This window comes from Chiloscyllium plagiosum, unplaced genomic scaffold (genome assembly GCF_037043375.1).
Source record: "Chiloscyllium plagiosum isolate Xiang-an unplaced genomic scaffold, Cpla_swu_hap1 HiC_scaffold_9, whole genome shotgun sequence".
In the NCBI taxonomy this organism is placed as follows: domain Eukaryota; kingdom Metazoa; phylum Chordata; class Chondrichthyes; order Orectolobiformes; family Hemiscylliidae; genus Chiloscyllium; species Chiloscyllium plagiosum.
Window position 1 is genome coordinate 103,663,050 of NW_028270147.1, and position 27,798 is coordinate 103,690,847.

General features: G+C 47.5%; 1 protein-coding gene across 1 annotated transcript in view; it reads left to right on the forward strand.

The window, feature by feature from the left end:
- LOC122554086 (putative voltage-dependent R-type calcium channel subunit alpha-1E) overlaps window positions 1-27,798 on the forward strand; it is a 1,472,327-nt gene that overhangs the window by 1,423,344 nt on the left and 21,185 nt on the right. The window contains exons 23-26 of the mRNA XM_087990243.1: window positions 5,626-5,734; window positions 21,901-22,030; window positions 25,178-25,237; window positions 25,935-26,041. Coding sequence (XP_087846369.1) covers window positions 5,626-5,734; window positions 21,901-22,030; window positions 25,178-25,237; window positions 25,935-26,041 — 406 coding nt within the window. The remainder of the gene's footprint in view (window positions 1-5,625; window positions 5,735-21,900; window positions 22,031-25,177; window positions 25,238-25,934; window positions 26,042-27,798) is intronic.

Here is a 27,798-nt window from a genome sequence, read left to right on the forward strand (position 1 = left end):
TGTCATTCTCCATGTCACAGTGTCATTCTCCGTGTCGCAGTGTCATTCCCCTTGTCACAGTGTCATTCCCTGTGTCACAGTGTCATTCTCCGTGTCACAGTGTCATTCCCTGTGTCACAGTGTCATTCTCCGTGTCACAGTGTCATTCCCCGTGTCACAGTGTCATTCTCCATGTCACAGTGTCATTCTCCGTGTCGCAGTGTCATTCCCCGTGTCACAGTGTCATTCTCCGTGTCACAGTGTCATTCTCCGTGTCACAGTGTCATTCTCCATGTCACAGTGTCATTCTCCATGTCACAGTGTCATTCTCTGTGTCACAGTGTCATTCTCCGTGTCGCAGTGTCATTCCCCGTGTCACAGTGTCATTCTCCATGTCACAGTGTCATTCTCCGTGTCACAGTGTCATTCCCCATGTCACAGTGTCATTCTCTGTGTCACCGTGTCATTCCCCTTGTCACAGTGTCATTCCCCATGTCACAGTGTCATTCTCTGTGTCACAGTGTCATTCTCCGTGTCACAGTGTCATTCCCCGTGTCACAGTGTCATTCTCCGTGTCGCAGTGTCATTCTCCGTGTCACACTGTCATTCTCCATGTCACAGTGTCATTCTCCGTGTCACAGTGTCATTCTCCGTGTCGCAGTGTCATTCCCCGTGTCACAGTGTCATTCTCCATGTCACAGTGTCATTCTCCATGTCACAGTGTCATTCCCTGTGTCACAGTGTCATTCCCCGTGTCACAGTGTCATTCTCCGTGTCGCAGTGTCATTCCCCGTGTCACAGTGTCATTCTCCGTGTCGCAGAGTCATTCCCCATGTCACAGTGTCATTCTCCGTGTCGCAGTGTCATTCTCCGTGTTACAGTGTCATTCCCTGTGTCACAGTGTCATTCCCCGTGTCACAGTGTCATTCTCCATGTCACAGTGTCATTCTCCATGTCGCAGTGTCATTCCCCGTGTCACAGTGTCATTCCCCGTGTCACAGTGTCATTCCCCGTGTCACAGTGTCATTCCCCGTGTCACAGTGTCATTCTCCATGTCACAGTGTCATTCTCCGTGTCGCAGTGTCATTCTCCATGTCGCAGTGTCATTCCCCGTGTCACAGTGTCATTCCCCGTGTCACAGTGTCATTCCCCGTGTCACAGTGTCATTCCCCGTGTCACAGTGTCATTCTCCATGTCACAGTGTCATTCTCCGTGTCACAGTGTCATTCCCCGTGTCACAGTGTCATTCTCCATGTCACAGTGTCATTCCCTGTGTCACAGTGTCATTCCCCGTGTCGCAGTGTCATTCTCTGTGTCACAGTGTCATTCCCCGTGTCACAGTGTCATTCCCCGTGTCGCAGTGTCATTCTCCATGTCACAGTGTCATTCTCCATGTCACAGTGTCATTCTCCGTGTCACAGTGTCATTCCCCATGTCACAGTGTCATTCTCCATGTCGCAGTGTCATTCTCCATGTCACAGTGTCATTCTCCATGTCACAGTGTCATTCTCTGTGTCACAGTGTCATTCCCCGTGTCACAGTGTCATTCTCCATGTCGCAGTGTCATTCTCCGTGTCACAGTGTCATTCCCCGTGTCGCAGTGTCATTCTCCATGTCACAGTGTCATTCTCCATGTCACAGTGTCATTCTCCATGTCACAGTGTCATTCTCCGTGTCACAGTGTCATTCCCCATGTCACAGTGTCATTCCCCGTGTCGCAGTGTCATTCTCCATGTCACAGTGTCATTCCCCATGTCACAGTGTCATTCTCCGTGTCACAGTGTCATTCTCCGTGTCACAGTGTCATTCCCCATGTCACAGTGTCATTCTCCGTGTCACAGTGTCATTCCCTGTGTCACAGTGTCATTCTCCATGTCACAGTGTCATTCTCCGTGTCACAGTGTCATTCCCCATGTCACAGTGTCATTCTCCGTGTCACAGTGTCATTCCCCGTGTCACAGTGTCATTCTCCGTGTCACAGTGTCATTCTCCGTGTCACAGTGTCATTCTCCGTGTCACAGTGTAATTCCCCGTGTCACAGTGTCATTCCCCGTGTCACAGTGTCATTCTCCGTGTCGCAGTGTCATTCCCCGTGTCACAGTGTCATTCTCCGTGTCACAGTGTCATTCTCCATGTCGCAGTGTCATTCCCCGTGTCACAGTGTCATTCTCCGTGTCACAGTGTCATTCTCCATGTCACAGTGTCATTCTCCGTGTCACAGTGTCATTCTCCATGTCGCAGTGTCATTCCCCGTGTCACAGTGTCATTCTCCGTGTCGCAGTGTCATTCTCCGTGTCACAGTGTCATTCCCCGTGTCGCAGTGTCATTCTCCGTGTCACAGTGTCATTCTCCATGTCGCAGTGTCATTCCCCGTGTCGCAGTGTCATTCTCCGTGTCACAGTGTCATTCCCCGTGTCACAGTGTCATTCTCCGTGTCACAGTGTCATTCTCCATGTCGCAGTGTCATTCTCCGTGTCACAGTGTCATTCCCCGTGTCACAGTGTCATTCTCCGTGTCACAGTGTCATTCTCCGTGTCACAGTGTCATTCCCCATGTCACAGTGTTATTCTCCGTGTCGCAGTGTCATTCTCCGTGTCACAGTGTCATTCCCCGTGTCACAGTGTCATTCTCCGTGTCACAGTGTCATTCCCCGTGTCACAGTGTCATTCTCCGTGTCACAGTGTCATTCTCCATGTCGCAGTGTCATTCTCCGTGTCACAGTGTCATTCCCCGTGTCACAGTGTCATTCTCCGTGTCACAGTGTCATTCTCCGTGTCACAGTGTCATTCCCCGTGTCGCAGTGTCATTCTCCGTGTCACAGTGTCATTCCCCGTGTCGCAGTGTCATTCTCCGTGTCACAGTGTCATTCTCCGTGTCACAGTGTCATTCCCCGTGTCGCAGTGTCATTCTCCATGTCACAGTGTCATTCTCCGTGTCACAGTGTCATTCTCCATGTCGCAGTGTCATTCTCCGTGTCACAGTGTCATTCCCTGTGTCACAGTGTCATTCCCCGTGTCACAGTGTCATTCCCCATGTCACAGTGTCATTCCCTGTGTCACAGTGTCATTCCCCGTGTCACAGTGTCATTCCCCATGTCACAATGTCATTCCCCGTGTCACAGTGACATTCTCCATGTCAAAGTGTCATTCTCCATGTCACAGTGTCATTCTCCATGTCGCAGTGTCTTTCTCTGTGTCACAGTGTCATTCTCCATGTCACAGTGTCATTCCCCGTGTCACAGTGTCATTCCCCGTGTCACAGTGTCATTCTCCATGTCGCAGTGTCTTTCTCTGTGTCACAGTGTCATTCCCTGTGTCACAGTGTCATTCTCCGTGTCACAGTGTCATTCCCTGTGTCACAGTGTCATTCTCCATGTCGCAGTGTCATTCTCCGTGTCACAGTGTCATTCCCTGTGTCACAGTGTCATTCTCCATGTCGCAGTGTCTTTCTCTGTGTCACAGTGTCATTCTCCATGTCACAGTGTCATTCCCCGTGTCACAGTGTCATTCCCTGTGTCACAGTGTCATTCTCCATGTCGCAGTGTCTTTCTCTGTGTCACAGTGTCATTCTCCATGTCACAGTGTCATTCTCCATGTCACAGTGTCATTCTCCATGTCGCAGTGTCTTTCTCTGTGTCACAGTGTCATTCCCTGTGTCACAGTGTCATTCTCCATGTCACAGTGTCATTCCCCGTGTCACAGTGTCATTCCCCATGTCACAGTGTCATTCTCCATGTCACAGTGTCATTCTCCGTGTCACAGTGTCATTCCCTGTGTCACAGTGTCATTCTCCATGTCACAGTGTCATTCCCCGTGTCACAGTGTCATTCCCCATGTCACAGTGTCATTCTCCATGTCACAGTGTCATTCTCCGTGTCACAGTGTCATTCTCCATGTCGCAGTGTCTTTCTCTGTGTCACAGTGTCATTCCCTGTGTCACAGTGTCATTCTCCGTGTCACAGTGTCATTCCCTGTGTCACAGTGTCATTCTCCATGTCACAGTGTCATTCTCCATGTCGCAGTGTCTTTCTCTGTGTCACAGTGTCATTCCCTGTGTCACAGTGTCATTCTCCGTGTCACAGTGTCATTCCCTGTGTCACAGTGTCATTCTCCATGTCACAGTGTCATTCCCCATGTCACAGTGTCATTCCCCGTGTCACAGTGTCATTCCCTGTGTCACAGTGTCATTCCCCGTGTCACAGTGTCATTCCCTGTGTCACAGTGTCATTCTCCGTGTCGCAGTGTCATTCCCCGTGTCACAGTGTCATTCCCCGTGTCACAGTGTCATTCCCTGTGTCACAGTGTCATTCTCCGTGTCACAGTGTCATTCCCTGTGTCACAGTGTCATTCCCCGTGTCACAGTGTCATTCTCCATGTCACAGTGTCATTCTCCGTGTCACAGTGTCATTCCCCGTGTCACAGTGTCATTCCCCATGTCGCAGTGTCATTCTCCGTGTCGCAGTGTCATTCTCCGTGTCGCAGTGTCATTCCCCGTGTCGCAGTGTCATTCCCCGTGTCGCAGTGTCATTCTCTGTGTGACAGTGTCATTCCCCGTGTCACTATGCTATACTACCCCATCCGTCTACTCTGGATCATCATCAGAGTGATGGATGGTGTCACTGACAGTGCTATCAAGCAGCACCTGATCCGCAATAACTGCTCAGTGACGCCCAGTTTGGGTTCCTCCTGGGCCTTGCTGATGGTCTCGTGTTATCGTCTCTAAATTATCAATCCAATGACTCCAGCAATGTTATGAGGAGTTGCATTCAACTTCCGCAGTGGAAGATGAGGGAATTTGAATTCAACCTTGATCTGGAATTAGGAGTCGAATGATGACAGTGTAATCATTGCCAATTGTCAGAGAAACCTGGCTGCTTCATTTGTGTCCTTTAGGGAAGGAAATCTGGTGTTCTTGCATGGTCTGACCGACTTGTCACTCCAGTCCCAACCATGACTCTGGGGAATTATGGATGGGTAATAAATGCTGGTCTCACAGTGATGACCTCATTGTAACTATAGTTCAAACATTGATGAAAGAGATGAATGCCAATGGGGAAGTGTGAGTGACAGCTCTTGAATCCAATTTGCAATGGTGTGGCAGACCTCGCTGAGGCCCTGTTCAGCAGGCCTGTCCTCTCCTGCACCTTCTCCCCGTGTCTGTGTGGGTTTCCACCGGGTGCTCCGGTTTCCTTTCCCAGATGTACAGCTTAGCTGGATTGGCCATGCTAAACCGTCCTGTAGTGTCCAAGAATGTGCAGGCTGGGTATGTTAGCCATGAGGAATGCAAAGTACTGGGAGTAGGATGGAGGCTGGGGCTGGATGGGATCCTCTTAGGATTGTTGGTGTGAACTCGATAAGACCAAAGAGCCTCTTTCCTCACTGTGAGCGATTCTATCAACCCTGAAGGTGCTGACCCTCACTGCAGGACACAGAGTCCCTCCCCTCTTCTCCTAAATGTACCAGCCATTCTACAGTTTCACAGACCCCCATTTCTATTCCCAACAGAGAACCCTAGCCGCCTTCTCCTGTCTATTCCAAATGAGATCCTTGGAGTTCTGGGACACAATCTGGTACCATATAGAGAATCCCGGAAAACCGAGCTGAGCAGCCATTCCCTCTTCATTTCTCCTTTGTGTTTCTCTTCCAGGGAATAACCCAAGTAAGTGCAGCAGCAACAGCTCAGTCAAGAACGAGGTGAAAAAGTCCAGAACAATTCTTCCCTACAGCTCCATGTTCCTCTTTAGCACGACCAATCCGTAAGTCTTGCTGGTTCCTGTTCCGTTCCCAACTCTCCAGAATTGCTCCGGAGCATGCCTGGAATTAGAGACGCAAGCAGAAATATTTGCAGTCCCGTCAGAAACATTTGTGTGTTCAGTTTACGTCTCTGGGAAAGTATGTCACAGTCGCAGTAACATCACTGGATGAGTAATCTAGAGGGATGTGGCAGCTGCTGGAGGTTAAATTGAATTGTTTAAAACATCTGAAAAATAAAGGCTGGTCTCAATTTTCATGACCGTGATGACCAAAGCAATAATTGGTTTACTCCATACAGCCACAGAGATCGACAGCACAGAGAAAGGTCCTTTGGCCCATCGTGTCTGTGCTGGTAAGAAATAACCACCAAACTGTTCCAATCCCATTTTCCAACATGTGCTTCACAGCCTTGGCATCACAAGTGCACATCTCAATACTCCTTCAATGTTCTGAGGGTTTCTGTCTCTCCCAATCTTACAGGCAGTGAGTTCCAGATTCTCAGCACGCTCTGCATGAAAACATATTTCCTCACCTTTCCCCCCAGACCTCCGGCCCTTGAATTTAAATCTAAACTCCATCAAGGGGATAGATTTCTTCCTATTTATCCTACCTATGCCCCTCATGATTTTATACATCTCAATCATGTCCCCTCTCAATCTCCTCTCCTCTAAGGAAAACAACCCCAGTCTATCCAATCTCTCCTCATAACTGGTGTCCAGCCCAGGCACCATCCTGGTAAATCTGCTCTGCAGCCTCTCCAGTGCTATCACATCCCTCTTATAATGTGGATTCCAGAACTGCACACAAGGCTCTCGCTGCGGTCTAACCAATGCTTTGTACAGTTCCAGCACCACCTCCCTGCTCCCTAATATCCCATATGCCTCATAACTACTTTATCCACCTGTTCTGATACCTTAAGGGACTGGTGGACATGTACACCAAAGTTCCCTGATTCCTGGTGCTTCCCAGGGTCCTACTGCCCATCATGTGTTCCTTTGCCTTGTGTGTCCTACCCAAGTGTATCACCTCACATTTATCCGGATTGAATTCCATTTGCCACTGATCAGCCCATCTGACCAGTCCATGTCTATCCTCCTGTAATCTCAAGCTATCCTCCTCACTTTTTACCAACCCACCAATTTGTTGTATTGGCTGTGAACTTACTGATCGATCCTCCTACACAGGCGACACGGTGGCACAGTGGTTAGCACTGCTGCATCACAGCGCCAGGGTCCCAGGTTCGATTCCAGCCTCGGGCGACTCTCTGTGTGGAGTTTGCACATTCTCCCCGTGTCTGCGTGGGTTTCCTCCGGGTGGTCCGGTTTCCTCCCACTGTCCAAAGACGTGCAGGTTAGGTGAATTAGCCATGCTAAATTGCCCATAGTGTTAGATGCTTTCGTCAGAGGGAAATGGGTCTGGGTGGGTTACTCTTCGGAGGGTCGGTGTCGACTGGTTAGGCTGAAGGGCCTGTTTCCACACTGTAAGGAAACTAACCTAATCTATATTCAAGTAATTTATATAAACCATAAACAGCAAAGACCTCAACACTGACCCCTGTGGGGCCCCATTGGACACAGACTTCCAGTCAGAAAAACTACCCTCAACCATCACCCTCTGCTTCCTCCCACTCAGCAAAATGTGGATCCAATTTGTCAAATGTCCTTGCATCCCATATGCTGTTAAGGAGACCTTCTCAAAACCCTAGTTGAAGTCCAAGTAGACAACATCAAAAACACTGCTGTCATCTACTCATCTGGTCAATGCTTTGAAAAATTCAATCAAATTGGTCAGGTATGACCTACCCTTCACAAAACAATGTTAACTGTTAGAACATAGAACATAGAACATAGAACAATACAGCACAGAACAGGCCCTTCGGCCCACGATGTTGTGCCGAACATTTGTCCCAGCTTAAGCACCCATCCATGTACCTATCCAATTGCCGCTTAAAGGTCACCAAAGATTCTGACTCTATCACTCCCACAGGCAGCGCATTCCATGCACCCACCACTCTCTGGGTAAAGAACCTACCCCTGACATCTCCCCTATACTTTCCACCCTTCACCTTAAATTTATGTCCCCTTGTAACACTCTGTTGTACCCGGGGAAAAAGTTTCTGACTGTATACTCTATCTATTCCTCTGATCATCTTATACACCTCTATCAAGTCAAGTCACCCCTCATCCTTCGCCGTCCCAATGAGAAAAGGCCTAGCACTCTCAACCTATCCTCGTTCGAACTATTTTCCATTCCAGGCAACATCCTGGTAAATCTTCTCTGCACCCTCTCCAAAGCTTCCACATCTTTCCTAAAGTGAGGCGACCAGAACTGCACACAGTACTCCAAATGTGGCCTAACCAAAGTCCTGTACAGTTGCAGCATCACTTCACAACACTTGAATTCAATCCCTCTGCTCATGAACGCTAATACACCATAGGCCTTCTTACAAGCTCTATCCACCTGAGTGGCAACTTTCAAAGACCTATGAACATAGACCCCAAGATCCCTCTGTTCCTCCACCTCACTAAGAACCCTACCGTTAACCCTGTATTCCGCATTCTTATTTGTCTTTCCAAAATGGACAACCTCACACTTGGCAGGGTTGAACTCCATCTGCCACTCCTCAGCCCAGCTCTGCATCATATCCAAGTCCCTTTGCAGCCGACAACAGCCCTCCTCACTATCCACAACTCCACCAATCTTCGTATCATCTGCAAATTTACTGACCCACCCTTCGACTCCCTCATCCAAGTCATTAATAAAAATTACAAACAGCAGAGGACACAGAACTGATCCCTGTGGAACTCCACTTGTAACTGGGCTCCAGGCTGAATATTTACCATCTACCACCACTCTCTGACTTCGACCAGTTAGCCAGTTTTCTATCCAATTGGCCAAATTTTCCTCTATCCCATGCCTCCTGACTTTCCGCATAAGCCTACCATGGGGAACCTTATCAAATGCCTTACTAAAATCCATGTATACTACATCCACTGCTCTACCCTCATCCACATGCTTGGTCACCTCCTCAAAGAATTCAATCAGACTTGTAAGGCAAGACCTACCCTTCACAAATCCGTGCTGGCTGTCCCTAATCAAGCAGTGCCTTTCCAGATACTCATAAATCCTATCCCTCAGTACCCTTTCCATTACTTTGCCTACCACCGAAGTAAGACTAACTGGCCTGTAATTCCCGGGATTATCCCTATTCCCTTTTTTGAACAGGGGCACAACATTCGCTACTCTCCAGTCCCCTGGTACCACCCCCGTTGACAGTGAAGACGAAAAGATCATTGCCAATGGCTCTGCAATTTCCTCTCTTGCTTCCCACATAATCCTAGGATATATCCCATCAGGCCCGGGGGACTTGTCTATCCTCAAGTTGTTCAAAATGTCCAACACATCTTCCTTCCTAACATGTATCTCCTCTAGCTTACCAGTCCGTTTCATACTCTCCTCTTCAACAATACGGTCCCTCTCATTCGTAAATACTGAAGGAAAGTATTCATTCAAGACCTCTCCTATCTCTTCCGACTCAATACACAGTCTTCCACTACTGTCCTTGATTGGACCTACCCTCGTTCTCGTCATTCTCATGTTTCTCACATACGCATAAAATGCCTTTGGATTATCCTTGATCCTATCCGCCAGAGATTTTTCATGCCCTCTCTTGGCTCTCCTAATCTCTTTCTTCAGGTCCCTTCTGGCTATCCCGTATCCCTCCACTGCTCTGTCTGAACCCTGTTTCCTCAACCTTATGTAAGCCTCCTTCTACCTCTTTACAAGACATTCAACCTCCCTCGTCAACCAAGGTTCCCTCACACGACCATTTCTTTCCTGCCTGACCGGTACATACATATCAAGGACACGTCGTATCTGTTCCTTGAAAAAGTTCCACATTTCCACGACATCCTTCCCCGACAGCCTATGCTCCCAACTTATGCTCCTCAGATCCTGTCTTACAGCATCGTAATTACCCTTCCCCCAATTGTAAAACCTACCCTGTTGCACGCACCTATCTCTCTCCATAACCAAGGTGAAAGTCACAGAATTGTGGTCACCATCACCAAAATGTTCACCCACTAACAAGCCCATCACTTGTCCCGGTTCATTACCGAGTACCAAATCCAATATGGCCTCCCCTCTGGTCGGACAATCTACATACTGGGTTAGAAAAGCTTCCTGGACACACTGCACAAACACCGCTCCATCCAATCTACTTAATCGTGCATGACTACTATCCTGTTGCTTCTGCACCTTTCCAAAATCTGTTTCCCAATCTGTTTCTCCACATATCTGTTGCTATTGGGGGGGCCTATAGTAAACACCCAACAAGGTGACTGCACCTTTCCTATTTCTGACTTCAGCCCATACTACCTCTAAAGGCAGATCCCCCTCAAACTGCCTTTCTGCAGCCGTTGTACCGTTTCTAATTAGCAACGCCACCCCCCCTCCTTTTTTACCACCCTCCCTAATCTTACTGAAACATCTGTAACCAGGAACCTCCAACAACCATTCCTGTCCCTCTTCTATCCACGTTTCCGTGATGGCCACAACATCGTAGTCCCAGGTACCTATCCACGCCTTAAGTTCACCCACCTTATTTCTGATACTCCTTGCGTTGAAGTATACACACTTGAGCCCATCTCTGTGTCCGTAAGTATTCCCTGTCAGTGCTACCTTCTTCACAGCCTCCCCACACACTTGGACATCCTGACAAACAGCTAGCCTACTTGCTGGACTACAAGTCCGGATCCCATCCCCCTGCCAAATTAGTTTAAACCCCCCCGAAGAGTGCTAGCAAACCTACCCCCCAGGATATTGGTGCCCTTCTGGTTCAGGTGCAACCCGTCCTGCTTGAACAGGTCCCACCTTCCCCAGAATGCAGTCCAATTGTCCAAATACCTGAAGCCCTCCCTCCTACACCATCCTTGCAGCCACGTGTTCAACTGCACTCTCTCCCTATTCCTTGCCTCACTGTCACGTGGCACCGGCAATAACCCAGAGATGACGACTCTGTCGTCCTAGCTTTTAGCTTCCAGCCTAACTCCCTGAGCTCTTGAATGACCTCCCCACCCCTCTTCCTACCTATGTCATTGGTGCCAACGTGCACCACGACTTCTGGCTGCACACCCTCCCCCTTAAGGATTCTGAAGACACGGTCCGAGACGTCTCGGACCCTGGCACCCAGGAGGCAACAAACCATCCGTGAGTCTCGCCCATGTCCACAGAACCGCCTGTCCGTCCCTCTAACTATAGAGTCTCCTATAACTAGCGCTCTCCTCCTCTCCCCCTTTCCCTTCTGAGTCTCAGAGCCAGACCTCACGCCACAGACCCGGTCACTGCAGCTTACCCCTGCTAGGCTGTCACCCCCACCAGTATCCAAAGCAGTATATCTATTGTTTAGGGGAATGTTCTTGATTAATCCCTGCCTCTCTCCAAATGCACTAATTCTGTCCCTATGAATCACGTCCAATAGTTTCCCCACCACTGAAGTTAGATTAACTGGCCTGTAGTTTCCTGGTTTACCCCTTGCTCCCTTCTTGAATAATGATACCCATTGGCTATCCTCCAGCCCACCAACACCTCTCCTGTGGCCAGACAGGAATTGAAATTTTTATGATCATCCCTACCGTTTCATCCCTTGCCTCATTCAACAACCCGGGATACATTTCACCCAGCGCTGGAAATTTATCTATCCTTAAGCTTGGCTGACCTCTCGGAACATACCCTCTGTCTGTGTTCATCACTTTAATTGTTTCACAGACTTTCTCCCTATTTCTGCGCCCATGTTATCTCTCCCACTCGTGAACACTGACATAAAGTACAGGGGAACTTCGATTATCTGAAGGACACAGGCGAGGAGTATTTTGTTCGATTAATCGAATTCCGGATAATCAAATGCCAGATAAGATTGGGTTGGGATATCTGGTCAGCATGGAAAGAGTTGGACCGAAGGGTCTGTTTCTGTGCTGTGCATCTCTATGACTCTATAACATAGTTTAGCCAAGCATCAAGACCTTGCGATCTTGTCAGATTATCCAATATTCAGATAACCGAATGCCGGATAATTGAGGTTCCTCTGTATACATATAGAACTCTACCTACATCATTTGGCTCCATGGGCAAATTACCCTGTGGTTCTGAATGGCCCCCACTCTTTCCTTTTACCATTAATTTATCTGTGAATGGGATTTTCCTTTATTTTATCTACCAGCATCCTTTATATACCCTTTTAGCTCTCCAAAGCTCCCTTTTAAATTCTCTCTTGCACAGTCTATGCTCCTCTAGGATGCTGCTGCATTGAGCCCTCAGCCTTTGTCATAAGCCTTTCGTTTTCTCTCTATCCAATGCTATGCATCGCTCAATATCCAGGGTCCACCGGATTTGATGTTTAGAATACTTACAGTGTGGAAACAGGCCCTTCGGCCCAACAAGTCCACACTGCCCTTCCAAAGATCATCCGACCCAGACCCATTCCCCTACATTTACCCCTTCACCTAACACTATGGGCAATTTAGCATGGCCAATTCACCTAACCTGAACATTTTTGGACTGTGGGAGGAAACTGGAGCACACCCACACAGACACAGGGAGAATGTGCAAACTCCGTACAGATAGCTGCCTGAGGCGGGAATTGAACCCGGGTCTCTAGCGCGGTGAAGCAGCAGCGCTGACCACTGTGCCGCCCGTGATGGTCCAATCCTTTCTCTTTCTTTGAACATGTTAGCCCTGTACTCTCTCTGCTTCCGTCTTGAATGTATCCCTCTATTCTGAGACAGATTTATCCCGAGAGTATGTGCTCCCAGTCCACTCTGCCCAAATCATATCTGATCTTATCAAAGTCAACCTTAACGCCCCCCTCATCGCCATCATCAGCCTTGTACTTTTTCATAGCAAACTCGAATCTAATGAAAGTTGTGATCACTGTCTGCAAAATACTCCCTGCTGGTACTTCAATCACTCTCTCAGCTTTATTTACTGAAATTAAGTTCAGGATCACCCCCACTTTTGTAGAGCTGCCCACTTCAGAGAAGGAAAGCTGTCACCCTTACCTGGGTCTGGCCTATGTCTGACTCCAAGAGGAATGAGATTGACTCATAACTATCCTCTGAAATGGCCAGGCAAGGCTGTCCATTCAAAGACAGTCTGGGACGGGTTTGTAAAAAAAGGGATTCCAGCCAGCACTAATACCTTTGCTTCAGTTTTTCCCTGTGATTTGGGGTGAGGGGTTCAACGGATCAAACGTTTGAGGAATTTTCCCATTGTGCCACTCCTAGTTTTTTGTGCATCTCCTTTTGGAGAGAGCTGATGCGTCCAGTCGATAACCCATGGCAGTGTGCAGTTCCCCCAGGTCTCTGTGCTGTTTTGAATTAACAGGGAGCTTGCGCGTTGTGAGGAAACTGTTTCATCCATTATGCCTGTTCCCTGCCCATTCCCCATACTCAGGAGAAAGAGGCTGTATTAACTTAATAAGGTTCGTGCTTTATTGAACAGATATATTTGCAGCTCAAATGTTGAATTGCAATGTAACATAGATTGGGGGGAAAAAATCACATGTGGACTAAGTAATCAGGTTAGAAATATAAAAACATTGTAGCCATAGACAACTGGATAAATTTAACAGATGAGCAGGAAGTCAAGGATGGGATATTGAGAGAGTGAGTATAGAATGGGGGCAGCACGGTGGCTCAGTGGTTAGCACTGCTGCCTCCCAGCACTAGGGAACCGGGTTCGATTCCACCCTCTGGCGACTGTCTGTTTGGAGTTTGCATGTGTGTGCAGGTTTCCTCCAAGTGCTCCGGTTTCCTCCCTGTGCAGGTCAGGTGAATTGGCCATGCTAAACTACCCATAGTATTCAGTGATGTGTAGGCTGGCTGCATCAGTCAGAAGTAAATGTAGAGTAATAGGGTCAGGGAATGGGTCTGGGTGGGTTACTCTTCAGACGGCCGGTGTGGACTTGTTGGGCCAAATGGCCTGTTTCCACACTGTAGGGATTCTAAGAATTCAAATCATACTAAAGTTGTAATCATTATTCCTACACAACAGATTCTGAACAGCATGAAAGTTTTAGTAACTCTTGGAGAAAAGGCAGTGGCTAAACTGCATGGAGGTATGGATTTCACATCCAGTTGTGGAATTAAATGGTGACTCATCGAGTCACCATTTAATGGGAGCAGGAGTAGGCCAGTCAGTCCTTTGAACCTGCTCCACCATTTGAGATGATCATGGCTGACCATCCAACTCAGTCCCTTGTTTCCTCTTTCTCCCCATATCCCCTGATTCCTTTAGCCCTAAGAAGTATATCTAAGTCCTTCTTGAAACATTCAGTATTTTGGCCTCCGCATTTTTCTGTGGCAGTGAATTCCACAGGCTTACCACTTCCTGGGTGAAGACATTTCTCCTCATTCAGTCCAAAATAGCCTACCCCGCAGCCTTAGACTGCGACCTCTGCTTCTGAACTCCTTGGTCTTACAGAACATCCTTCCTGCATTTACCCTGCCGCGTCCAGGAAAACTGGTCTCAGTAATCCTGACCATGACAACGAGCATCAATTGTTGTTCAAATGCCATCTGGTTTTCTGCAGAGGAAGGAAATCTGCTGTCCTTACCTGGTCTGGCCTACATATGACTCCAGACCCACAACAATGTGGTTGACTCTTAAGTCCTTCCACATCCAACAGAAATTTGCGTGTACCTCCACCAATGTCAACTACTGCATCCTTTGCATCTAATGTGGTCTCCGCTACGTCAGGGAAACAGGACGTCAACATACAGATCATTTCAGAGAACATCTCTGGGACACCCACACCAACTAACCCCACCGCCCTGTGACTGAACACTTCAACTCTCCTGTGCCACCCCTCCCCCTCCCTACTACTATCACTCCACCAAAGACATGCAGGTCCTGAGCCTCCTCCACTGCCAAATCATTACCGCCCAGTGCCTGGAGGAAGAGCTCCTCATATTATGCCTTGGGACCCTCCAACTACACGTGGACCACCCCACATTATCCCAGTCCCAAGCCTCCAACTCGGCACTGCCCTCCTGACCTGTCCATCACTCCCTCCTCTGACCTTTCATCTTCTCCTTCACCTTGGTCAACCTATCGCTTTCTCAGCTATCTCTCCCCCCTCCCCCAGCTCCACCACCCTCTCCCTCCCATTTATCTCTCAGCTCCCCGGCCCACAAGCCTCATTCCTGATGAAGGGCTTATGCCCGAAACGTCGTTCCTCGGATGCTGCCTGACCTGCTGTGCTTTTTCCAGCACCACTCTCTCGACTCTTAACTACCCTCTGGAATGGTTGAGGAAGGCAGTTCAGTAATCAGGTTAGAATTTTATTTCTATGAGATACCTCAAGTCATTCTTTGAAACTCTAGTGAATATAGTCCTAACCGATCCAGTTCCCCCCCCCCCCCCCCCCCCACCATACGTCAACCCTGCCATCCCAGAAATCACTGCACTCCCTCCATATCCAGAACATCATTCCTCAGATAAGGAGACCGAACTGCACACATTCTTCCAGGTGCAGTCTCACCGAGGCCCTGGGAAATTACAGCAAGGTATCCCTGCTCCTGGATTCGAATCCTTAAATTCACTTGCTTTAAACTTGGCTCCACTTACTAAGAGACAGTGGTCTATTTAACATTATTTGAAAAGATTCTGAGAGATAATATATACATGCATTTGGAAAGACAGGTTTGATTAAGAATAGGCGACAGCGAGGACTGCAGATGCTGGACATCAGAGTCAAGATTAGAGTGGTGCTGGAAAAGCACAGTAGGTCAGGCAGCATCCGAGGAGCAGGAACGTCGACGTTTTGGGCAGGAGCCCTTCATCAGGAAGGAGGATTAGGAATAGTCAGCATGGCTTTGTGAGTGGGGGATAATGCCTCACAAATTTGTTTATTTAACGGTTGGACAATGGTTGCCGAGTTTCTGTGTGTATAATGGAACCTGACACATTCACACTAAAGCTGTGCAATGTGCTGCTGAGATCAGAAGTAGACTACAGGATGGCTCCGTAACCCAGGAGAGGGTTCACGGCTTCTTGCTCTGTGGAGTCCCTGGTGAGATGACAACCTTCATCTACAGTCGGGCAGGACATCAGAAGCAGCAACTTCGGAAATAGATGACCCAGGAAGCGATAGCCTGGAGCATTGCTCCCGGAACTGGCTCCAACAACGCAAGGGAATTAACGACTCGACTCTACCGACATAGGCAGAAATAGGGATGAGATTCTGGGGAGTGATTATACAGAGAAGGTAAAAAGTTAAAAAACAGCACCTCAATGGTGGTAATCTTTGGATTACTTCGTGTGCCAATGAGGGTAAGTATAGGAGGAGATGGCAGATGAATGCGTGGGCTGAAGAGTTGGTGCAGGGGGTAGCAGGACAGATTTTTAGGTCATTGGTATCTTTCCTGGGGCAGAGGTGATCTGTTCAAAAGGGACAGATTGCACCTGTACTGGAGGGCAACCAATATCTTGGCGGCCAAATTTGCTTGTGCAAAAGGGAGGGTTTAAACGAGATTGGCAGGGGGGTGAGATCCTCAAAAGCAAGGAGGCAAAGAGGAGATACAGTAACCAGAAATAGTAAGTTGGAGAAAGACATGAACACTATGGAACTTTGGAAAGTTAGTGGTGGTACCTTGGGGACAGTCCATATCACAGTCGAAGAAGTGTTGGATGGTATTAGAATGTATGAAGATGGATAAATGTCCTGGTCCTGACCAGATATATCAAAGAACACCGCAAGAGGCTCGAGAAGAAATTGTGGGGGCCCTGGCTGATACTTTTGCATCATTGTTAGCCACGGGTGAGGTCCTGAAAGACTGGAGAGTAGCAAATGTTGTGCCCTGACTCAAAAGGGCTGCAAAGAAATACCTGGGAACTATAGAGCAGTAAGCTAAACCTCTGTGGTGGGTACATTACTTGAGAAGACTCTGAGAGATAGGATATACATGCGTTTGGAAGGACAGAGTTTGATTCGGACTAGTCAGCATGGTTTTGTGTATGGGAGATCATGACTCACGAATTTGTTAGAGTTCTTTGATAAAGTGACCAGGAAGGTTGACGAGGGCGGGGCGTTAGACATAGTCTATATGAATGTCAGTAAGGCCTTCGATAAGGTTCCACATGGTAGGCTGCTCTGGAAGGTTAGATCGCATGGAATCCAAAGGGAGCTGGCAAATTGGATACACAGTTGGCTTGATGGTAGGAAGCAGAGGGTAATAGTGGAAGGATGCTTGTCAGACTGGAGGCCTGAGACTAGTGGAGTGCCTCAGGGGTCGATGCTGGACCCATTACTGTTTGTAATCAAGATCAATGATTTGGATGAGAATGTACAAGGCATGATTCGTCAGTTTTCGGATGACACTAAAATAGGCAGCATCGTGGACAGTGAGGAAGGTTATCAGAAATTGCAGCAGGACCTTGGTCAGCTGGGGAAGGGGGCCGAGAAATGGCAAATGGAGTTTAATATTGATAAGTGTGAGGTCTTGCATTTACTTGCACATCCACCAATGTCATTTATTGTATCCATTGCTCCTGATGCGGTCTCCTCTAAATTGGGGAGACTGGACGCCTCCTAGCAGAGCGCTTTAGGGAACATCTCCGCTACACCCGCACCAATCAACCCCCCCGCCCTGTGGCCCATCATTTCAACTCCCCCTCCCACTCTGCCGAGGTCATGGAGGTCCTGGGCCTCCTTCACCGCCGCGCCATCACCACCAGACGCCTGGAGGAAGAACACCTCATCTTCCGCCCCGGAACACTTCAACCCCAGGGCATCAATGTGGACTTCACCAGTTTCCTCATTTCCCTTTCCCACACCTCACCCTAGCTCCAAACTTCCAGCTTAGCACTATCGCCATGAACTGTCCTGCCTGCCTATCTTCCTTTACACCTGCCCACTCCACCCTCCTGTCTGACCTATCACCTCCATCCCCTCCCCCATCCACCCATTGTACTCTTTGCTACCTTCCCCCACCCCCCTCCCTGACCTATCACCTCCATCCCCTCCCCCATTCACCTATTGTACTCGATGCTATTTTCTCCCCAACCCTCTCTCATTTATCTCTCCACTCTGCAGGCACCCTGCCTCTATTCCTGATGAAGGGCGTTTGCCCAAAACGTCGATTTTCCTGCTCCTCAGATGCTGCCTGACCTGCTGTGCTTTTCCAGCATCTGGTTTCCAGCATCTGCAGTCATTGTTTTTACCTTTTGGAAAGTCAAATCAATGTAGGAGTTTCACGGTGAATGGAGTGCAGTGGAACAGAGGGAACTTGGAGTTCAGGTTCATGATTCTCTGAAAGTGGAGTCACAGGGCAGTGAGGAAGGCTTTTGGCACACTGACCTTCATCAGTCAGGGCATTGAGTGTAGAAGTTGGGAGGTTAGGTTGTAGTTATACAGGACATTGGTGAGGCCAAGGAGTATGGTGTTCAGTTTTGGTCACCTTGCTATCGGAAGGATGTTATTAAACTGGAAAGTGTGCAGAGGAAATTTACAAGGATGTTGCCAGGACTCAATGATCTGAGTTATCGGGAGAGGTTGGACAAGCTAGGATTTATTTCTTGAGCACCGGAGACTGAGGGGGGATCTTATCAAAGTGTATAAGATGATGAGAGGCATGGATAGAGTGAATTCACTCAGTCTTTTTCCCAGGTTTCGAGGGCGAGAAGACAGGGAGAAAACCAGTCATCCAACATCACAAACACCACCTAGCTATTGACATGATCCCCTCTCCCTCATCTCCATACACTCAGACCAAGAGGGCCATCAATTCGACTATGACAAAGTTACCACTTTTGGAGAGGCCGACCAGAGCCACGTTTTGGAAGCCTGGTTTTCAACCAAAAAGGCCGTTAACAAAAACATAGAGACGGACCCAGTGCACAAATGGCTGCAGAGAAGGCCCAGAAGTGAGACTTACGCCAACAGGCCGGACACACATTTTATCTCTCCACCCCTGAGGCTTCCAGCCTCATTCCTGATGAAGGGCTCCCACCCGAAACATTGATTCTCCTGCTCCTCGGATGCTGCCTGACCTGCTGTCCATTTCCAGCACCACTCTAACCTTGAGTCTAATCTCCACTATCTGCAGTCCTCGCTTAGCCACATAAAAGCCAAGCGAGACAGAGCAGCAGTGCTTCATGGACGTCACACTGATGATGTCGCCCAGCATGGCAATAAAACGTCTGCATGGTAACCCAGCAGCTCGACAAGCTCAGCAACTATTCCTCCCACAACCTGAGCTACAGGTCTTCATGAAAACTTCAAAGGCACCAGTTCAAGGTTAGAGGGGAAAGAACTAAAGGGAAAATATTGCCCATGAGCTGCCAGCAGAAGTGGTTGAGGCGGGTACATTAACAACATTTAAAAGGTATTTGGACAAATACACGGATAGGAAAGGTTTAGGAAGATACGGGCCAAGTGCAGGGAAATGGGGTTAGCGTGGAGGGACATTTTTTTCTGCACAGACCAGAAGGGCCTGGCTCTGTGCTAAATAACTTTCTGATTCTATGACTGTAGTGATCAAGGTAAAATCACATGAACATAATGTGGAATAGTTGCACCGCAACCTCAAAACACTGCATTGCATTAAACACGATTCACCAGCACAGCTCTCATCTCAGACACATCTCCCATCCTTGGCTTCCCCTTCACTGTAAGGTCAGATATGATGACTGCACAATATTCAGCTATTACAAGGGGGCATAGCTCTAAATTAAGGGGCGGTAGGTATAGGACAGATGTTTGGGGTAGGTTCTTTACTCAGCGAGTCGTGAGTTCATGGAATGCCCTGCCAGTAGCAGTGGTGGACTCACCCTCATTATGGGCATTTAAGCGGGCATTGGATAGACATATGGAGGATAGTGGGCTAGTGTAGGTTAGGTGGGCTTGGATCGGCGCAACATCGAGGGCCGAAGGGCCTGTACTGTGCTGTATTCTTCTATGTTGTATGTTCTATTTGCACGTCATAGTTTCCACAATGCAACAAGGTCTGGAAGATTTTAAGATTTGCGCATGTTAAGTGGCTGATAATATTCGTGCCACTCCATAAACCCCTCCAACAAGAGAGCGTGTAACTGTTGTCCCTTGACACTCAATGGAGTCACCATCACTGAATCTCATCGCTATCAATATCCTATCCAGAAGCTCAACTGAAAATACTCTGGCTATAAGAGGTAATCAGAGACTGGGAATTCTGCAGTGACTAACATAATTCCTGACCCTAAAGCCACAAGTCAGGAATGTGATGAAATAGTCCCCACTTTCCTGGAAGAGTGCAGATCCCACAACACTAAAGAAGCTAGACACTATCCGGCACAAAGCAATCCGCTTGGTTAACACCACATCCACAAGCAGCCACTCCTTCCAACACTGACACTGTATACCTTCCTAAACCTTTCAACAACGCCTCCCAAACCCATGGCCACTTTCATCTGAAAGGACAAGGGCAGCAGATACTTGGGAACACCAAACACTGCAGGTTTCCCTCCAATCCACACACCATCCTGACTTGGAAATGTATCGCTATTCCTTCACTGTCGTGGTGTCAAAAATCTGGAAGCCCCACCAACCGCCCCCCCCCACGGCATTGTGGGTATACGGACAGTACGTGGACTGCTTCAGTTCAAGAAGGCAGCCCCCCCCCTCAATGTTGTAAAAAGAAAATTGCTGGAGGAATTTATCAGGCAGCATCTGTGGTGAGAGAAGCAGAGTTAAAATTTGACTCCAGTATGACTCCTCTTTCAATCTCAAACTGGACTCAAAATGCTGATGCTGTTTCTCTCTAACAGTTGGTGATGATAATGACTTCAAGTTATTTGGCTATAAACACGTATGACTTTCTTGTTGGGAAGAAGCCAAAAAATGAGATGAGACGCCTGATTACCAGCAGGAAGACACTTATCCCACTTTGAACCAGGAAAAGTATTCAAACACATCACTTCAAGGAAAGATGCTGAATCATCCAGATGAGATCATAGGACATTGGAATGAGCAATGACTAAGTCCTGTGAAGAAATAGGTGGCATATCTGTGCTTTATATTATCAGCACCATCACATATTCTTAATGAACAGACACGCATCCATAACATCCATCTGCAATGATAGCAGAGTAAAGCAAATCATCATAATATACAAGGTCTATATCCGGTACGTCGCCCACTGTGTCATCTGAATGTTTAGAGACAATATTCATCCTTATTAAAACAGAGATCCCAATCTCTCAAAAGGGGAGGAAAAACAGAGGAGGACATTGTTTTAGGTATTCCAGTTGACACAGACTTATACCTTAGAGAAATCAGAACATTTGAGGTTGCATTGGGGATATTCAGTCACTCTGTGTCTCAGAGTTGACATCGTGCACTCAGTCAGACAATGCATGTAATGCACACCCACATCATTGACTCCAAACTCAGGCTGTTCGTGTTAGCCATTTAGAGTCATAGAGATGTACAGCATGGAAACAGACCCTTCGGTCCAACCCGTCCATGCCGACCAGATATCCCAACCCAATCTAGTCCCACCTGCCAGCACCCGGCCCATATCCCTCCAAACTCTTCCTATTTACATACCCATCTAAATGCCTCTTAAATGTTGCAATTGTACCAGCCTCCACCACTTCCTCTGGCAGCTCATTCCATACACGCACCACCCTCAGTGTGAAAAAGTTGTCCCTTAGATCTATTTTATATCTTTCTCCTCCCACCCTAAACCTATGCCCTCTAGTTCTGGACTCCACCGCCCCAGGGAAAAAAACTTTGTCTATTTGTCCTGTCCATGCCCCTCATGATTTTGTAAACCTCTTTAAGGTCACCCCTCAGCCTCCGATGCTCCAGGGAAAACAGGCCCAGCCTCTCCCTACAGCTCAAATCCTCCAACCCTGGCAACATCCTTGTAAATCCTTTCTGAACCCTTTCAAGTTTCACAACATCTTTCCCTACAGTGTGGAAACAGGCCACTTGGCCCATCAAGGGATAGGTGAGGTGAGGTTGGCAGTCAGGCCGAGCTCAATGTGTTCCCGAATGCCAGCCTGGCGCGGTATTGTAGCAGGATCCAGGGTGAGGGTGACTGTGCCGACCTGCAGGGAGTCTCTTCCTCAGTGGTAACTCTTCTTCTTCTCTCTCTCTTTCTTTGTCTCTCTCTCTCTGACCTGGCAGGCTGCGCAAGGCGTGTCACTTCATTGTCAACCTGCGGTACTTTGAGATGTGCATCCTGCTGGTGATCGCAGCCAGCAGTGTAGCTCTGGCTGCAGAGGACCCCATTCACAAAGAATCCGAGAGGAATCAGGTAAGGGTGGTGCATCTGCCACAGCTGGGGGGGGGGGCGGGGGGGGGGGGAGTGGCAAGGGCTGCCAGGCAATGGGTACTGTCTATACAGGGGCACTGGCCACCACCTCTGGAATTATCCTGGTATTTTTCCAGATATTGAAAACAAATCTCCAGAGCACTGCAGGTCACTTCTACAGAATCTCATATTGCAACAAACCTCGCTGAATTGTGCAAACACAGCGAGAATATGGGCCAATGGGCTGAGAAGTGGCAGATGGAGTTTAATTCAGATAAATGCAAGGTGCTGCATTTTGGGAAAGCAAATCTTAGCAGGACTTATACACTTAATGGTAAGGTCCCAGGGAGTGTTGCTGAACAAAGAGACCTTGGAGTGCAGGTTCATAGCTCCTTGAAAGTGGAGTCGCAGTAAGATAGGATAGTGAAGAAGGTGTTTGATATGCTTTCCTTTGTTGGTCAGAGTATTGAGTACAGAAGTTGGCAGGTCATGTACAGGACATTGGTTAGGCCCTGTTGGAATATTGTGTGCAATTCTGGTCTCCTTCCTGTTGGGAAGATGTTATGAAACTTGAAAGGGTTCAGAAAAGATTTACAAAAATGTTGCCAGGGTTGGAGGATTTGAGCTATAGGGTGAAGTTGAACAGGCTGGGGCTGTTTTCTCTGGAGCGTGTGAGACTGAGGGGTGACCTTATAGAGGTTTATAAAATAATGAGGGACATGGATAGGATAAATGGGCAAAATCTTTTCCCTGGGGTCGGGGAGTCCAGAACAAGAGGGCATAGGTTTAGGGTGAGAGGGGAACGATATAAAAGAGACCTACGGGGCAACTTTTTCACACAGAGGGTGATATGTGTGTGGAATGAGCTGCCAGAGGAAGTGGTGGAGGCTGGTACAATTGCAACATTTAAAAGGCAGTTGGATGGATTTATGAATAGGAAGGGTTTGGAGGGATATGGGCCGGGTGTGGCAGGTGGGACTAGATTGGGTTGGGATATCTGGTCGGCCTGGATGAGTTGGACTGAAGGGTCTGTTTCCATGCTGTACATCCCTATGACTCTAATAGTTTAGAGAGTTTCACACTCATGTATTAATTCCTGAGAAGGGGGTTGAATGCCCCTGGGTGAGCTGCAGAATCTCTCTGGCTATGTCACCTCAAAGAACCTCCCACATTGTAATAATTGCCATTGCAGGTAGAGACATCCTTTAAAGAGAGACTCCAGGTGTTGAGAGAGAGACCACTCGTTCCTTGTAGTGTTAGCTCTCGCACTGTGTTATGCGCATTGCTTGATGATGTTGTTTGTTTCTTTGTGGGTAATGCTGGTTGGGCCAGCATTTATTGCCTGTCCCTAGTTGCCCCTTGAGGTGAGCTGTCTACTTGAAGTGCTGCAGTCCACAACGCACTTAGGAAGGGAATTCCAGGGTTTTCCAGGAATGACTATTGTCATAAAGCGAGTCCCTTTTTTTTTCTAAAAGGTGTTCCTTGGCTCAAGAATACTCTGGAGAAAGTGAGGACTGCAGATGCAAGAGATCAGAGTTGAGGGTGTGGTGGGAAAAGCACAGCACCATCTGTTCCCCTTCCTCCTCCTCTGTCTCTATCAAAACTTAAAAAAAGTATTTTCCAACACATTTTAATTCTGAAGAAGAGTTGTACCACACTTAAAAGGTTCACTCTGTTTCTCTCTCCACAGATGCTGCCAGACCTGCTGAGTTTTTCCAATATTCTCTGTGTTTTTGTCTCATTCACTCGTTTCTCCAGCTTATTTTCGGCTGGGATTTCTGATGGCACATTTAAGGATAAAGAGAGACTAGCCGTCAGAGCGGGGCAGTTGGGGCCAAGTTTGAAAACAGACTTGGCGAGCAAGTTGCTGGAGTGAATTCTACCCAGCCAACATTTGAGAAAAGAGATGATGTAGATTTTCCCCAGCCAGGGTCATTGAAGAGCACAATCTGTGCTCTATTTTGTCTTATGCATCTTAAAATAAAACAATGTATCGGGATCTCCCATCATTGAAGATGGGGATACTTGCGGAGCGACCTCCAGTGAGTTGTTTAATTGCCCATCACCATTCACAACTGGCCGTTATAGGACTACAGAGCTTAGGTCTAAACTGTTGGTTGTGGCATCACTCAGCTCTCTTTTTCCCTGCTGCTCATGCTGTTTGGCACGCAAATGTTTTGTAACTTCACCAGCAATGCCTGTATTCTTCTTTGAACCAGGAGAGAATGAGAGAGATCAAGGATTGAATGCTTGAAAATAAGCAAAGGAACATATTTCTGATATTGCAGAAAAATGACTTTCAGGAAGAAGATTAAAAAAAATTAATCTTGTGGATGAGTACAATAGCTCAAAAAATAAGCAACTTTTCAACAACCTTAAGCCCCATTCACGCTGCATTGTCGCTCTGTGAAAAGAATGGTGAAATTATATTGTGATACATTTAATCTTCCTAATCACTTTGCACCATCGTCTCTCTCAAGTTACAAAATATAGACTCTAAAGCAACATATAATATTAAACCGAAGCATTTTTTTGTTGAAATGGAACATTGTGGTATGAGAGAGAAAGCTTCTATGATTGCTTTTCTTAAATGCCCATTTTGTGAGCTGCCTAATGAAGCATTCTTATCCACCATCAAACAGCACATTTTATGAAATGGTTATGTTCCTTGTTTTCACCCATAGAAATCAATGCTTTGGTAGAATGTCCGAACTGGTTTTGGATCTTGGAACATTGGAGGAATACCAGATGCAAACAGGAGAGCATTACGGCAGAATGCAGTTAGTGGAGGATGTGTGTGTGTATCTTTTTCCTCGTCTATAAATTATTCTCTGCCTACAGTCCCCCATGTTGAGAGGCCTGTTTCCATCTGACTGTTGGAGTGGTGTCAGACAGACACCACTGATAGGCAGGCAAGGGACTGACCAAGTCACACTTCTGGTCTCTCTGGGGAACAGCTCAGTAACAGCAGAGTCCAGCTCGAGGCCCTAGTGGCTACAAGTCCTCATGGTCGAGTGTACAGAGAGATGGGAAAGAGAGACTGCAAACAGTGAACTAGCCTCAGATTGGAAAGGGAATGTTTGGTTGTTCTGTAACATCTTCACTGAGCTTCTCTCTCTCTCTCTCTCTCTCTCTCTCTCATTGCATCAGGTGCTCAGGTACTTTGACTACGTGTTCACCGGAGTCTTCACATTCGAAATGGTGATAAAGGTAAAACAGTTCATGCCCAAGCTCTGACCTCAACTCCTATTTGTCTGCTATCTTGACCACACCATCGATATTATACTAACACGTTGCACAATGCTGCTGCTAACTGGGTGCTCCCCACCATAATGTCTGATTTCAGTCCCTCACCTCAATGTCCATGCTCCCATCCTCTCACCTCAATATCCAGTCCCTCATTCCCTCACCTCCATATCCAATCCCTCATTCCCTCACCTCAATATCCAGTCCCTCATTCCCTCACCTCCATATCCAATCCCTCATTCCCTCACCTCAATATCCAGTCCCTCATTCCCTCACCTCCATATCCAATCCCTCATTCCCTCACCTCATTATCCAGTCCCTCATTCCCTCACATCAACATCCAGTCCCCCACTCCCTCACCTCAACATCCAGCCCCTCATTCCCTCACATCAACATCCAGTCCCTCATTCCCTTACCTCAATACCAATCCCTCATTCCCTCACCTCAACATCCAATCCCTCACTCCCTCACATCAACATCCAGTCCCTCACTCCCTTACCTCAATATCCAGTCCCTCAGTGTTACATACTGACCTCTTCTGCAAAGACCCAAGCATGTTTGACCACATGACAGCGGCTATAAAAATGCAGATTGCTACTTTTCTGAAAGGATAAAATGCTGGAAGAGATAAGCTGCTCATTTCGGTCTGACCTTCCTCCAGATGATCGACATTGGTTTGATATTCCATGAAGGCTCATATTTTCGCGACGTTTGGAACATTTTGGATTTTATTGTGGTCAGCGGGGCCCTGGTTGCATTTGCGTTCACGTAAGTGATTGACAGCTCTCAGATGACAGTCAGCTCAGTGGCTTTGTTGGGGGGGGGGGGGTAGGAGGGTGGGGTATCAGTGTGAGGGGTGTGATCAAGGGTAGGGGGTGTGGGGAAGCTTCAGTGTGGTGATGGGGGAGGAGGCGGTTTGATATCGGGGCACGGAGCAGGGGATGGTGCTAAAATGAGAGTGTGATCAGATCCAGAGTAAAACATCTGCACTCTCCCCACCTCGGAAACACTCCCAGAGTGACGACAGGATGCGGTTTGAGAGTGAGTCAAACTCCCTCCACACTGCCCCCATCAAACACTCCCAGGACAGGTATATTGAAATACTTTATTTTTTTAAATGCTTTTAGCTTTGAGATGTAGAAATGTTGAAGGTGTGAATAAAGACTCTCTGATGGTGAAGAATCGGGTTGTGGTGAATTTGTTTGCTTGTAGGAAGTCTATGCACACAGTGAGTCAATGTGTTGCCCATTCACTTGACAGAGTGTGGCAGTGGGGCAGCTTGAGTTTGCAGACCATGTGGTGCTCTGCCCAGGCAAAATCCGGTAAGCGTCACTAACTGTCGGGAGACCTCAGCAAGGCCACTGCATGGCTGCTCTTTGTCTCTGTCCATGTGATAGTGTCTCTCTGTTCCTGCTTACCTTGGCCCAGAATTCCTGAAGAAGGGCCTGTGCCCGAAACGTCGAATCTCCTGTTCCCTGGATGCTGCCTGACCTGCTGTGCTGTTCCAGCAATAAAGTTTCAACTTTGATCTCCAGCATCTGCAGACCTCACTTTCTCCCAGAATTCCAAAATGCCTGACTAATTCTGTGCTCTTCTCTCCTTTCTTCAATGGCTCCTGCTTCACCTTGGACAGGAATCTTATCGGGTAATTATAATCCAGATCTGTCTGTGTCTCAGCCTGAGCATTCCTCAGAGACTGACGTGTGTACTGCTGGATTGAGGGCAGGGGGAGATCTCATTGTCATTTGGGGACAATTGTTGGGGTCATGGGGAAGGAAGCTCCATAGAATTCATCTCTGGAAAAGGGTTAGGCCTCGTTGGGCTGACCTGCCCTTCTCTTCTTAAATGTTCTTTATAGCTAACATGATCAGAAGAAAAATGGTCAGATACCTTCACACTAACCAGGCTACGGGGAAATTAACAATAATTGTGTGTTGTCCATCTCTGAAGTGTTTAATACCAGTGTGGTGGGTATAAGTCTCTGTATGTTTCATGTCCATGTGTTCCAAGTCTGTGTTTAATGCTCGGATGTTATGTCACTTGATAATTAATACGTCTCTATAATATACATCTGTGTTTAACACTCATGTCTTAAAAATCCTGAAGCTAACACCCCAGTGTTGCATATTTCTCTGTCTGATCTCTGTGAGTTCTACATTTCAGTTTTTACTGCCTGTATCTCGTACACTTGTATTTGATATATTATGTATATGTAAGTAACATACCTCATACTTGGTTGTGTGATTTATGATCATCTTTTATGCCTAAGTATCATTCTTCAGCGTTTCATGCCTGTTTTTTTTTTTACAACTGTTTAATGTCTGTGCTTTTAGGCCTGTTTTTAATGTCTGTGTTTTCCACCTGTGCTTTATGCCTGGGAGACAAATGCCTGTTTAATGCCTGTCTTGTCTCTTCATAATGCCCTGTGCTTGATGCCTGTGTGCTGTGCACTTGTGTCTAATGCCTGTCATGTCTTTTTTTGATGTCTGTGTGTTCTGTGTGTCAAGCGTTAAATGTCTGTATGG